Source organism: Schistocerca gregaria, chromosome 11, assembly GCF_023897955.1.
Source record: "Schistocerca gregaria isolate iqSchGreg1 chromosome 11, iqSchGreg1.2, whole genome shotgun sequence".
NCBI classification, from domain to species: domain Eukaryota; kingdom Metazoa; phylum Arthropoda; class Insecta; order Orthoptera; family Acrididae; genus Schistocerca; species Schistocerca gregaria.
In genome coordinates this window covers 21950121-21965801 of record NC_064930.1, presented here as the reverse complement: position 1 = coordinate 21965801, position 15681 = coordinate 21950121, and the positions used below count along the sequence as shown (strand labels likewise).

The window sequence follows — 15681 nt, the reverse complement described above, 5'->3', positions numbered from 1 at the left end:
GGAGCACCGTCCTCGACTCGGTTGGCCATCGTTTCCCTGCATACCTGTGTAGACTCAAATTTCGACACAGGGAAACGTGCGTGTGTCTGTATGTGTGTTTCGTTTTGCATTGTACAAATATTTAAATAAATGTATATACATCTGTGACAATTTCCAGTATTCATGCTGTGACTTGATTTGGTGTTATTGTAGATCTAGTTGAAGTTCTGATCTAAACCGGTCCACTGCATCAGGATTGCATACCCACTGCTCAGAAACAGGATTCCACTTTGTGAAATAAATACCAATCATAATGTCTAGTCTTTGTAACTTGTGTCAGATGATCCAACCAGGCCTTAGCAGACTGGTAGATTTCCAGTATTAGGCCCCTCAGAAAATATGTGACTGTGTCCGCAGGTACAACCAACCACCGCTCGGCTGCGTCCTCTCCGGCATCTGCCCCCAGCCCCGGAGGTGGTGACGATTCCTTTGGCAGCAGCAGTGGTGGCGGGCGCATCACACCCCAGCAGCAGCAGCCACCACCGGCTCCAGCATTAGCTCAGGTGTCACCTCTTCAACAGCAACAGCAGGCACCACCCCCTCAACTACTAGGACAACCACCCCCAGTGGCTGGTGGAGGGGCGGGTCTTACACTCTTCCCACACCAGTTGCATACCTTCCAGCAACAACAACAGCAGCAGCAACAACAGCAACAACAACAACAACAGCAGCAGCAATCGCAACAGCAAGTGGTGCCGGGGCTAGGAACGGATCAGTTCTACAAACCCCACAGCAATGGCTGTGGACTCGACATAGCTCAGCATTCCCAACAACAGACACAACAGCAGCTGTACCAGCAACAGCAGCAGCACCTTCTTCAGCAACAGCTGTACCCCCATCTGGCACAGCATCACCCAAACGCGAACACCCCCCACGTTTCTTCGAGCCCGAGCGCCGCCGGACCAGTGCCGACGCTGATCCCGCTGGCTCGGGGGCAGAGCCTGGCTTCTTCAGGCCTCCCTTCTGGTAGCAGTGACCTGGAAGGCCTGCGGCAGTACCACCCCTTTGATGGGTTGTTCTCACTGCCTGGCTTTGCACAGCTTCACCACCAGCCTACATCCTTCGGGCAGCTGGTAGGAGCTGAAGGGAACGTGGGGGGGACCGAAACCACCACCGTTACTGCCAGTGCCGACGACATCGGTGCTGACATCGATGGCGATGACGGCGACTTAGACAACTCGACTGCAGGGAAGGTCAGTGCCTCCTTCTCTGGCATCACATCTAGTGGGTGCCAGCTGGACCTGCTCGAGACACCGTACGACGAGCACAAGTATGTCACAGACGCGATAGTTCCTGACCTGGGCAGTGAGATAAAGTTCGAGTCTGAGGAAGTGACAAGCCCTCTGGAACTACCTCGGGGAGATTTCAACCTAAAGGAGGAGTTGGGTTATGAGCAAGAGGGGAGAAGCCCTGCAGAACTTCCTCAGGTGGGGTTCAACCTCAAGCAGGAGTTAGGCTGTGATCTACCGTCACCGGTACAGACTCCTTGTTCTACTGTGGAAGAAGCAGACAGCCAACAGTTGGAGCCACAGCCACTACTCCTGATGCTGACAGCCGCACCTTCTGTGGCAGCACTGGAAGCCGTCGATGATGGAAACCCGATCAGTGTCCCGACGCCACCCCTGGCGAGGAACACACCGCCGAGACAGCGGCAGCCCGAAACGGTCAGTGGCACGGCTGACTCCACGACACCACCTGCACTGGACTCTTCTGCTCGCAGCAGTGCTTCGGGGTCCTTTGCCCACTCCACAGTATCGGGTGGCCCTCAGCACAAGTGTTTCGAATGTCGTAAGGTTTTCAACAAGGCGTGCTACCTCACCCAGCACAACAAGTCGTTTCACTCGGGTCACAAGCCTTTCAAGTGCAATCGGTGTGGCAAGCGCTTTGCCACAGATGACCTGTACCAAGGGCACTGTTCCAAGCATGCTGGGGATAAACCGTACAAGTGTGAATTGTGCCCGAAGCAGTTTAATCACAAGACTGACCTGCGCCGCCACATGTGCATCCACACAGGTGACAAGCCGTATGCGTGCCACGTGTGCGGAAAGGGCTTTATCCGCAAGGACCACATGCTCAAGCACTGTGAGACACACTGGCGCAGAGTCCCCGGAGCAGCTCAAGGTGTGTCTCCACGGCGCTATGGTCAGGTTGTGGTTGCAGCACAATAAATGTGAAGAGCCGACACCCGAGCTTAGACTAAATTTACCTGGGACTACAGGTATCTGACATTTGGTGTATGATGAGGGCTGTCTGCCTCTGACCCCACAATATTTGGGAGATAGATTACCTTGAACACAAAGGTATTCTGAAGCTTTTAAAATGTATGAAAGTGCATTAAAGTCTTGGACATTGTAAATTAGCTTGAGTCCATAATCGACAACATGCATCCTGCATAATAATGGCTTTGTCTACATAGATTGCAAGACTGTTGCAAAAATCCTGCTGTATCAGATGTGCAAAAGTATAAAACTGCATAAGTGTTTTTTCTCTCTCTGATGGAACAGCATCTACTTTGATATGTGAGGAGATATATCCTTCTAGTAACTTTACTGCCTGTAGGGCTCTTATGTCTGAGGGAGATTCTGCACACTGGACTGTTCCACTTAAGCATGGACAAGGTTATATTTAAACTCTAGATTTTGATCTGGCTTGCTCACAAGCCAGTGTGTTCCTTGCTTCATGAGGAGTTACATACTGACAACAGCATATTCTGCTCGCTGTGGATAAATTGATTTCACCTCATCTGTTCAGCCGATACAATTGTAAATAGTGTCTGCTACTCGGGTGGGACATTGCGTACCTCAGTTTGTATGTTCTATGCTGTAAATTGAGAGAAAACACCTGTCAGGTATGTGGTTAATCCCCCAGTGGCATCATACATTGTGAACATACCGTTTTTCTTGCTCAACTAGGAATGTGTATTACTCTGTATCTTGAAGGCAGTTGTGAAATAAGTCAAATGGATACAAAAGTGATGACTGACAAACAATATTGCTGGTGCCCTTTCCATTCTGATAAAATCTTTGTGTGTGTGTGTGTGTGTGTGTGTGTGTGTGTGTGTGTGTGTGTGTGTGTGTGTGTGTGTGTGTGTGTGTGTGTGTGTGTGTGTGCGCGCGCGCGTGTGCGTAAGCATGCGATCGGTGACAGATTATTTTGTGATGCAACCAGACGTGTCGAGGACAGAATCTTGACTTAGACTATGAACTTGTGCAAATGTGAGAACTATATGAAGTAATGGTAACTCTATAGTGAGTTTTCTATTGTTCCTGTACATGAGATTTTCCTAATAAGTATAAGGAGTTCAGGCAGAAAACACACTTTACCAGCTTGTTTTAAAGCTAACTTCTGACTCTATGCTTTTTTAAAGAAATAACAGTAGGTGTATACATTCCACCTGTACAAATTTTTCCTTTGTTGTTAAGAATTGTGTGAAATAATTTTATTACTATTATTCTGTTGCTATGGATACACACATTTTTGAGAAATAATTTATTTTTTAGCATGTTCCCCTATTTACCTGGGGTCAAACATTAGTATTATTATTATATCCTTCACAGGAGGTACTGTTTTGTAATTTATGCTAATGTAAATTCTGCAGTTGGACAATATTGATAGTTTTAGTATAGTTCTGTTTATTGTTAGTATATATATTTTTTACAAAGAGTGACATTGTTTCCTGCTTCATTGAGAGGCTTGTTGACAGTTTTGTGGGTTGTTCCTGGCCAGTATCAGCTTGTAGTAGAGTCCTCCTTTCTTGTTAGTAGTTTGGACTGATTGGCAATGTTTTCCGTGATAGATGCTTTGATGACTGCAGAGCTTTGTTCTGGGCTGGAGAGTGGGAAAAAGTTTCATTGTGTGATCTAGTGATCTGGGCTGAGAACAAGTTTGCACAGTTAGGAAGAGCCCCTGCCTGTTGATTGACCCACACTAGTTCAGAGCTGTCGCCCACAATGACATTTGTGGACGGGTGCCCAGCTTACATTGTGTATTGTTCCTATGTTGTGTTTATTTTCAGAATTATACCAGTCACAGTTTTATACTCATTTTATAGGGTCTTTATTATTGAGACTTACAAAAAAGGCTTTTGTGCCGATGTACCAGTGGGGGAGAAAATTAGAGAATATATTGACCTGGTGAGTACTTACTTCCTCCCAGGTATTTATAATTAAAATTGTTTATTAATTATAAATTGAGATTATTTTCCATTTCTATATTAAAGACACAAGGTTCCTGAAGAACATCAGGGATTTTATTTGTAATTTTTATTGTTGTACATAGCATTAAAAATAGAGGGTTTATCAATGAAAGTACAGACTTTAGTGACATTTTTTTCTCTGTTTCCTTAAGGTTTCTTGATCAGTAATGTGTTTTTCCACCTGGAAAAGGATTACTGGGCCAAGGAAATGTGAAGGTCCTCAATGCTTTCAACGTGAATGAGTGCACAGTTAGAGAAGCTTTGCTGACTAAATTTCAACAACAAACTGATCACTTTCTTAGTAATTCTAAACTGTCTTTTGGATCTTTATTGATATTAGTATTTAGTTTGGTTCTCCATCCTATAAATTCAAATTAGTTGAATTGCTGCCCCAGCTCTTGGTGCTGTAATGTCAGATCGGCCTCTCTCCACATAATTGTCTGAATTGAACAATCAATAGACACTTGTTTGACGGCCAGAGGGTGGTACGGTATCATTTCAAAGGAATGTGGTCTGCTTAACCTCCTGAATTCGCTTGCAAGGTTTTAAAGATATATTTCAATAGAGGGGTATAAACTTTCAACATTAATTCAGGAACAGAGTGTCAGTGATGGTATATTTCAGTGCGCAGGGTGGTGTCCACATTTACAATTGTTATTTCACTTAAACAGTTTTGTCAAGCAGATGAAGACACGACCTCACAAATGTTAAATGGTTTTCTTCTGACCTGATCTCTTGTCTAGAAGCATGTTTTGTGAACATGTAAGGTAATCAGGCTGGCTGCGCATAGCTACCCCTTCCCATTGCCCTTTCAGCAATTGGCTTTCTGTCGTGTTCAGCCAACTGCCAGTACATAAAGTCGTCTGAAAATAGTCTATGCAGTTTCCGCATTAACATGAGGAATCGTATGGTGGGAGGTGGCAGGTATCCTATCTGCTTCTGAATTAGTCTGTTCTAATTCATTTCTTTCCATATAAAGAGGCCTTGACAAGATTCAGGTTTTCCTAGCAACAGTGGGGAGATAAATTTGAATGTGATACGTAGCTGAAGTTCAAACATTTTCATAACTTGCGGTACAACTAATGAAATAAACTTCCTAGTGCCTGTAAATATTACATATATTTGTGCACTGATTTTTCAGCTTGTACTGGGACATGTTGGTGTCTTATTTTTGATGTAGACTAGTAATTTGAAATAGTTGGGAGTGGCACCGTATACCTGTTTCTACTATACTAGTTTTGTAGCATGCAAACAGCCACATTATTTTGGAACTATGACAAATAAAATGCTCAACTGAAAATGAGCATTCAAATATTACATATAGAAACGAAAACTGCCTTGCTGTACAATACTAGTTGCATCAGGAAAGGCACAAGAAACATTAACAGGCTCCAGAAACTTTATTTCACTAAAATTTGAAATTTGCATGATCGTGAAAATAGCTTATAAAACGTGTCCATCATTCATACTTACCTCTCCTCTGTTGCTCCTTGGTGCTGTGATTCTGAGTAGTTGCTTTTTATCAAATTCTGATTGTCCAGACCTTTTGCTTAGGAATTTCGTATTTCAGCTAGTTTTCTTCATTTTTGTTGGTGCGTTTTTCAGTAAGGTGACAGTTCCTTCCACCATGGGTTTTTCTTGGAGAATTGCAGCTCATTTCCAGACCCCCCCATATGCACACACATAAGAAATTTACATAAAATCCTACATTCCCATGCTGTTCGGCTTTTTGTTTGGCCCATCCCCTCTGTGGCACAAAGTGTCACCTGCTATTCTACCTCGATGCATCCAAAGATGACATATCTTAATAGTACTAAACAATAAGAGGAATTCAGTTTTATAGCAATACAAGAACGAAATGAAGATGTTTAGTAGATACATTAATGGTGAAACGATATTTTTTATGTTTGAAATCCTAATGGTTATAATTATATTGTCATTTTTTTGTAATTGTGATGTTTTTAAAAAGAAATATATATGTACAGCCTAATGTGATGTCTACTTAACTGTCTCTCACCTGTTCTCACCTTGCTTTAAACCAGAGGAAAAAGCTGTGCAGTAGGGTAGTTTTGTTCTCCTCAAGAGACACGGAATATTGTCTCTCGTGATTCATAAATTAGGAAGTTCCATGATAAAGCTAGCTGTAAAACAGCAATTCCACGAGAAACTAAAAATGTCGCAAGTGGGGACATGGGTCAAACTGCAGCTGCACAATATGGTGTGTTGCATTCACTTAAAATCAGAATTCTATGGACACTGTTTTCAACATGAAATCAAATGGGCAGGCATGATGTATAACTTGTAACGAAGCAATAGGATGGACTATTTAAGAGGGTTAGGAAATACAAATGCATAACCTCTGTTATTAATCAGCTACACTTGACACACATTAATGTAGATACAAACAACACAAAAACCATATGATATGAACATCATGTTAAGCACAAAAAAAAATTAAAGTGCCCATTTCAGACAAGTGACATAACACAAAGTTTGTAAACACTATGCTGTTATGATTTGTTGTACATTTGTGAAATACAAACTATCAAATACACAGTATAGTGTATTGACCGTATTTGTTTTTGGTCATTATGGTTTTAGGGTCTTGTTTCAAAAAGTAACTAGCAAAGTATTCATAACCTCTGAGGGTGAGGGTGTCTGCAACACTTAGAGATGAAATTTTATGCACAGAAACATGCCTCAAATGACAGCCTAATATCCATGGAACTAATGCCACCAATAGACAATATAATTATGTGCTTTATGGGAATGTGCAGAAATTTGAGAGATACTGGAATCATCATTGTTTTATATACCTGTGTCAATGAGTTTGAAGATACGTATATGTATATTATGCTCCAGGAACAATATTTGGTAAGTGACACTGAATATATACTGTAGTGTCCCAAAAATTGATATCTAGTATATTTTTAGATGGTTACTTTGATACAGCAAAGGAAAGCATATTTCATTGGAATATGGAATGTGACTCACAACACATAGTTCAGAGGAGTAGGTAGGGTTAAGATGTTCGAGGAAAAGTTGTCAAAATTGGAGAGGTTCAATCTGGAAATGCTCTGTGTTCACCTTATCCTTTTGGTGGCGGTTTCCCAGTATACACCATGTGTAATTCTTGACACTTGTTCCTTGAAATGAGCCAAAAGAAAATGAAGCCATCATTCTTTACTTGAGCGCCTTTCCAGTTCTGGTGAAGTTGAATGGTACAAGTACATTAGCTATGATTAATGAAAAGAAACCACTACTTCTTTATTTTCTAGTATACCACGATTGGTTTTGTTTCAGAGAACATAAGGTTACCTGCAGTTGAACAAAAAATAAGAGCTGTAGTAGTTAAACATTTAAATTATTTACAACTTGCACTGTCAACAGTTTTCGTAACAAATCCCCCATAGAGTTGTGCAAACATCATGAATTAAGACCGCAGTTACATCTTGTTCAAGGCAAATTTTGGAGCATGACAGTAATACTAACATTTTCAGCCGTGTAGCAAAAGCGCGGCATGTGCCGTGTGCAACCAACTTCACATGATGTGCACACTAGGCTAGAATAGAATAGAATAGAATAAATTTAAAAAATCTCGAGACACCAACGTCCCAAGCGAGAGGTAAACACTTAAACACACTTGTCGACCTCAACCGAGTGCAACTTATCGATTGTGGGATATCGCAATTGTTAAAAATACAGATAACCTTAATTTCAGTTTGTGAATAGAAAGCAGAACAAAAGAACTATTTTAAAAAATGGGAAAAATTTCAGTGCAGTAACAGTTGTATCATTAGTCAAAACAGGGACTCTCCCATTATACAAAACGAATGTAAATCGTATGCGATATAATGAGCATTAGTTGCCACGATAAAGAACGAACATAACTAATGAGCAAGCGTTAGTACATAGTCACATTCTCATTGAAAATTTGAGTCAAACTAAACAAACTGGGTTTACTTTATGTTGGCGACGGCAGATTCCAGACAGTGATGGCGGTGGCATTGTAAACAATTAATACATGGGACTGTATCGTCCTGCTATTGTTGTCACCAGCTGAAAATAGTCGCGAGAAAATGTAGATGCACAGGGTTATTCCAAGTGATGGAGCCATTTTCAAAAAAAAAGTATGTATTCAAGTAGTTATTTTAAATAATGGAACCGTTTTCAAAAATTTGTATTAAAGTACAAATCCAAAATGAAAAGAAGTTTCCAGGTTTTTGGCGGGCGGGTGGTGAAGATTTCAGAAGTCGCCAGTAGATTTCGCGCGGAATATGCCCATCATTCCGTTTCACTGGCAGTGAGATGGTGGCTGAGCAGCGCAAAGTTTTGTGCGTTCTTGAGTTTGGAAAAAGAGAGCCGCAAATTGCAGTGCACTGGGCATTTCATACCAAATTCAGTATTCAACCACCAACTTCAATTAGCCTTAGCCATTGGTTTAAGCATACTGTGGGGGTGTGGGCAAAGGAAAAACCATAAGATGACCGTGTGCGTCAGAGGATGGTCATCAACGGATGCGGGAAAGTTTTGTGCACAGTCCCAGTAAGTCTAGCAATGGAGCCAGTCGAGACGATGAAAACCCCAACCAACTGTGGAGGAAGTTCTGAGGCAACGTTTGCTGTACAGGCCCTACCAATCACAACTTGCCCAGGCTCTCAACCCCAATGGCAAATAAGCGTCTCGCATTTTGTGACTGTGTGCTAGCAAAGATGGAGGATGATGCATTTCTACAGCGTGTAATTTGTAGCGATGAAGCAGCGTTCCACCTTATGGAAAAGTCAACAGACACAATGTTCACATACGGGGTTTGGAAAATCCACATTCACCATTGCAACATGAAAGAAACTCACTGAAGATCAACACGTTCTGTGCCATACTTGTATGAAGGTTTATGAACATGCGTGGCTTTCTGAATGATCGGTCACAGGAGACTTGAGGACCTGGCTCTACATTTCCGGCCACCGAGATCTCCTGATCGCACACCCTGCCACTATTTCTTATGGATTGGTGTGAAGTAAGCTACTGACCACTCTGAAAGATCTGTGGAACCGGATCACTGCTGCCGTGCACTCGGTCAGTGACAGCAGATACGCTTTCGCGTGTGTGGGATGAGTTTGGCTACCGCGTCTATGTTTATTGTGCTGCCAATGGTGGCTACATTGAACATTAATCACATATCTAATTATTAAAAACAAATTAATTTTCATTTGTATAAAGCTTGTTCATTCTGGACTTCTACCTGAATAAATACGAAGTTTTGAAAATAGGTCCATCATTTAGAATAACCCTGTACATACAAATCTGAGGAACAGTGTAAGAAGCAGAAAAATTCATCAGCATGTGAAGGCTGGCATATATTTAGTCATGTAGCAAACGGGCTGTTGGTCAGAAAGTAGCATTAGTGGACAGTTGTAGCGCCATTACATGGAATAAAATGAGGGGAATTTTCCAAAAGAAACGAGAAACTAGTGTTCAATGACTCATGTTATATGATTGTATTCTGAGGTGTTAACCCATCCGGGGTGGCCGAGCGGTTCTAGGTGCTAGTCTGCGACCGCTATGGTCGCAGGTTCGAATCCTGCCTCGGGCATGGATGTGTGTGATGTCTTTAGGTAAGTTAGATTTAAATAGCGCTAAGTTCTAGGGGACTTACGACCAGAGAAGTTAAGTCCCATAGTGCTCAGAGCCATTTGAACCAACTAAAAGGTAAGACTTCATACATACGTGATTTTTTTGGGTGGTTCAGATGTTTCCAAGATGGTGAATATGACATAGACACGAACGCCATTCAACATTAAATATCGAAAAAATTCAGCATTCGATCGATTAATGAAACTATGGGAATTGATCAAGAACGCATAAGGAAAATGTTACATACCAAATTTAACATGAGAAAAGTGTGGTCATAAAATATTTGCACTGACACTTCGAATACAACTGACAATTTTTTTTGGAGAGAGTGGTTTCTCACTTATGATACAGAAACTGAGCGCCATCCGGCTCAATGGAAGGGCCCAACTTCATCGAGAGTGGAAAAAGTTCAAATGAGCAAATCACGATACAAAAAGGTGGTGGCTGTTTCTTCTGTATTCAGGCAAGTGTGCATCTTCACTGGGTTCCTGAACCTCAAACTATTACTCAAGATTACTACCTTGAGGTTCTACCTGAACTTCATGAGAAAATAAGAAAAAAAAAAAAAAAGATTTGAACTGTGGAAGAAAACGGCACGGGTTCTACACGAAGACACTGCATTGTCTGTGAAGAGGTTTCCAGCAGCCCAGTCTTAGGCTACTGACCTTGTTCGCCTGACATAAGACCGTGTTACTTTTATCTATTCCTCAAGGTCAAATGTGCATTAAACGGAGCAACATTTCAGTCCACTGGAGCAGTGAAAGAAAAACCTGCACACACCATCAGGGCACTCACAAAGGAAGCCTTGCAGCCACTAATTCTCACGGAGCAGTGTAGGCATACAGGTAAATGCTTCTGGAATAAAATGCTTCACATCAATATCGCCTTTATTTTACAACCGCACTTGTAAATGTAAGCTAACGGTTCTTAGTTTTCATATGCATGTTACACATGTTTTGGCTATTTTTGACATGTTGTTGAAACCACAAATCACTGCTACTGCACTACATACAACAGGGGAGGGGGGGTTATTTGGGGTAGGAGACCAAACAGGGAGGTCATCGGTCTCATCGGATTATAAAAAGGAGTCGGCCGCGCCCTTTCAAAGGAACCATCCTGGCATTTGCCTGGAGCGATTTAGCGAAATCACGGAAAACCTAAATCAGGATGGCTGGGCGCGGGATTGAACCGTCGTCCTCCCGAATGTGAGTCCAATGTACTAACAATTTTGTGAAATTGTTATTAGAAAGTAAAGTTAATATCTCAACAATACATACTAGTGATAGGAATGCTAAAGGAACAAGAAGGATTTTTAGACTTTCAAAGCGTTTTAATACTCATCTTTGGTGGAGGTTGTTTGGTAAATTTTGCGTTTGTTTGTTAAGAAAAGTTTAGCATTTCTTACTACAGTTAACAATATTTTTGGTGAGTTTTAATATTTCCATTTATTTTCATGATATTGTAAGTCCATTTCTATCTCAATATACACTCCTGGAAATGGAAAAAAGAACACATTGACACCGGTGTGTCAGACCCACCATACTTGCTCCGGACACTGCGAGAGGGCTGTACAAGCAATGACCACACGCACGGCACAGCGGACACACCAGGAACCGCGGTGTTGGCCGTCGAATGGCGCTAGCATTTGTGCACCGCCGCCGTCAGTGTCAGCCAGTTTGCCGTGGCATACGGAGCTCCATCGCAGTCTTTAACACTGTTAGCATGCCGCGACAGCGTGGACGTGAACCGTATGTGCAGTTGACTTGCTGTTCCAACAGGACAATGCACGTCCGCATGTATTTCGTGCCACCCAACGTGCTCTAGAAGGTGTAAGTCAACTACCCTGGCCAGCAAGATATCCGGATCTGTGCCCCATTGAGCATGTTTTGGACTGGATGAATCGTCGTCTCACGCGGTCTGCACGTCCAGCACGAACGCTGGTCCAACTGAGGCGCCAGGTGGAAATGGCATGGCAAGCCGTTCCACAGGACTACATCCAGCATCTCTACGATCGTCTCCATGGGAGAATAGCAGCCTGAATTGCTGCGAAAGGTGGATATACACTGTACTAGTGCCGACATTGTGCATGCTCTGTTGCCTGTGCTATGTGCCTGTGGTTCTGTCAGTGTGATCATGTGATGTATCTGACCCCAGGAATGTGTCATTAAAAAGTTTCCCCTTCCTGGGACAATGAATTCACGGTGTTCTTATTTCAATTTCCAGGAGTGTATTTATGGCTCTACTATGTACTCATATGCAAATTCCAGAGGCTTCCTGTCTCAACGCCCATGTTCGCCTAACTGGAAACATCAGTTTTGTTACTATTTTCAACTCTGAATGATGGATGTGAGGTTGCTGCTTACTTAAAAAAAGAGAGAATATTTGTGACTGATAGATGCATTATGCACTGGACAGTACCAGTTTCGGTAATGTCTCAAAACTTTACACGTATAACTTGACGACCAGTACACAGATTTCAATAAAGATTTTGCACGTCTCCAACATAGCTATTATGGGTGGAAGTGTTAACCTAATTTGCAAAAACAGTTTTAAAGCATTTAAAATTCTCTTTCTCATAAACTTCTTCACTATTTTCTATAAAATTTTGCAGAGAAAATGCGCACATGCCAATTTTGTTAGCAGCAATAATTCAGTCTGAATTAATCTGCAGTTACCAGCTAACAGATTCTGAATGTTACCGATATCACTGCTATTTGAAATTTGCTACAGCTACGTACAGCATAAAGGATCAAATACTACTGCTTGTATAAAGTTGTATTATCATTAAACAGGCAAAACAGTAAGTGACATTACACAAAACGATTGTGAAGTAATTACGAGGGTTTTTCAAGAAAGTGTAATCACAATTTTTATGGTCATAATTTCTAGTGCTAGAATTTAAACTGTTAGAGTGTAACACACACAATGTCCCAGTTTCATTGTCGGGACTATTGGTCCCCACTCGTGACGGGCGAGCAAACTGAGACATGCTAATTTTCGCGTACTGCAACAATGGCTGTGGAGAGTGGTGAACAATATGCGGCTTTGAAAATCAGGTGAGGCCTATGCAACGTTGAAGGAGGCATATGGATAGGCTATTCTTCCTCCCCAGCACAGCACGAAGATGGTTTACATTGTCTACAGAGGGGAGGCAATCAATTAGTCAGCAAGGTGGACCTTGAGCTCCCTACAGTTAGTGCTCTTATGACAACAATGCTGTTATTGTGCGTTGGACACTACTGCAGTTATTTCCTGAAAACTTTGCAAGTTGGTGGCTGGCATTTAAAACCGCACATGCGTAAACCAGGCTGGATGAAGCACCATGATAATGTGCATCCACATATTGCGAATGTCATTACGGAATATTTTGCAAAAATCAATGTGAAGTTCATCCCTTACAGTCCGTGTGGTCTGAATGTAGCCCCTTGAGAATTTTTCCGTTACGTAATCTGAAGCAACACGTTGCTGGGTTAGCATTTTCAGTATTCAGAAGCAGAACTGCAGGCTGCCGAGGTGTTTCTGAAGGACCGTTCAAAAAATGATTTCCACGATGATTTTCATAACAGGCGCAAGTGCAGAGACAAATGCTTCGCGTTGAAAGGAGACTATTTTGACCAGGTCCATCAAAATTATGATTATTCAGTATAAGCATGTTGTAAAAAAAATGTTCTTTCTTTACTGAACAACCTCCATATGTACAACATAAACAATAGTTGTGATCATAGAATGATGTGTAACTAATGAATAAAAATGTTTACAATAAGCTGGATGTCACTGAGCATGTGAAAGGGTTAAAATAAATAAATGGAATGATTTTGGCCACATGCTGTTAACAAGATTGAGATCAAGCTGTGCTGAACATGTTCAAGGACGACGTTACAAGTTTATGATAAGATGAACTTTAATTCAAGTAGCGAGAGAAAGTTGAGATGTACAAACAAATCTGAGTTACAGCACAAGAACCAGAAGAATTTACCAAATACGTGAGGCCTATCGCAAGTTTAGGTATATAGCAAGAAGGGCTATTGGGCATAAGGAAGTATTAGCCAACAATTGTAACGCCATCACATGAAATAAAAGATGACATTTCCCATAAGAAACGAGTTTGTCATCTATCAGTATAAGATAAGAACAGGGATTTGGAAGATGTATAGAAATAAGTTAACAAGAATGTTGCAAACATAACGTTATGTACATCAAAGCAAGGCTGCAAAAATAACAATAAGTGTAGATAAAACTTAACGATAAGCAGTGTAACTAAACTATTAAAAACCACCCAATACACTAGATGTGGCGTCTTTGCATTTGGCTGGACATCAGTTCACAGTTTATACCAGTGCAAAAACCTATATGTGAAATAAGACAATAGAACGGAAAGCGAGATTAGTTACTTGGGCTAGAAAATATAAACAAACTAAAGCTCATCAAGGACTCAAGCTAGATGATCTAAACAAGTTGTCTGATAGTAAATTTTGCTTTTGTTGATTTTGATCTCTAGTAGATTTTGCATTTCTTTACTGCAGTTCAGACAGCCAGTTGAACTGCAGTGGTCACAAGTATATGAATTGCATCTGTGTGTGTTTGTGTACGTTATCTAATTCAGAAAAAGGCCTTTTGCCTGAAAGTCTACTTGTTTGACAGTCTTTTTGGTGTGCCTATCTGCGGCTCAGCACCTCCACTATACGGCGAGTAGCAGTCTATCTTTTTCATAATACTATCATTAATTCATCGTGGAGCTTCTACTGTCTGAAATTTAGTGTCTCCATTTATTTTTGGGGTAGCTGTTAATCCATTCCTAACACATATATTTTGATTTATTTGGGCACACTAGACAAGGAAACAGTGAAAAATACTACTCCACCATTGCCAGCCGCAAAATTACGTTTATTAATCTCCCAAATATATGAATTAACTGGAAACAACATACCCATACTTTAACCAACTGCTCAATTAGCGGCTCTGGTAAACATCATTGGTCCAAGGTGTCGTAATCTATACTAATGTGTAGCTGAGTCACCTACTTCCCACACTATACTAAATACAGGATCAGAATGCCATATTTCAAAGCAGAACACTGTAGACCAAACTGCACAAAGATAAAGCAGCAGAATATAAAATTATATTTATGTGTCTACTATGTGCTCATAAATAAATTCGAGGGCCTTCCTGTCTGAACGCATGAATGTCCACCTATCTGGAGACACGTTTTCTTATGATTTTGAATTCTCAATACCTCAAGTAGTCTGAAGAATGTGAGGTTGTTCCTTAGTTAAAAAAAAAGAATAGAGAATATCTGTGGGTGATAGATGCGTTATTATGTACTGGAAAGTAGCAGTTTAGGTAATGTATCAAAATTTCACGCATATAACTCGACAACCAGTACACAGATTTTGATAAAGATTTCACCCCTTTCCGACATGGCTGTTGACAGTGGGAGTGTTAACCTAGTTTGAAACACAACTGTTCCAAAACATTTAAAATTCACTTTCTCATATACTTCTTCACTATTTTCTCTAGAATTCTGCAGATACAGTGAACACACAGCAATAGCATTTCACTCCAAAATAATGTAGTGTTACCAACTAACAAATTCTAAATGTTACCAATATCACTAATGCAGCTGAAATGCTTTATGTATATTTCCTGAAGAAAGAATTCGCAGGAGAAGCATGGATGTTATGAATTTCTTCTATAGTAAGTACTTTTCATTTTGGGCTGACATGAAGATTTTTATCGTCATTTTTCCACTAGTTGGCTATAAAAAGAGAGACAACAATACGCAGAAGTTAGCAGTTTACAGTAGGCCAACAGTA

General features: G+C 41.1%; 1 protein-coding gene across 1 annotated transcript in view; it reads left to right on the top strand.

Annotated features, from left to right (window-relative positions):
* Positions 1-5905, top strand: part of LOC126295431 (trithorax group protein osa-like) — a 67708-nt gene extending 61803 nt beyond the window's left edge. Inside the window, exon 4 of the mRNA XM_049987915.1 lies at positions 397-5905. Coding sequence (XP_049843872.1) covers positions 397-2207 — 1811 coding nt within the window. The 3' untranslated portion in view covers positions 2208-5905. The remainder of the gene's footprint in view (positions 1-396) is intronic.
* Positions 5906-15681: the final 9776 nt, after the last annotated feature.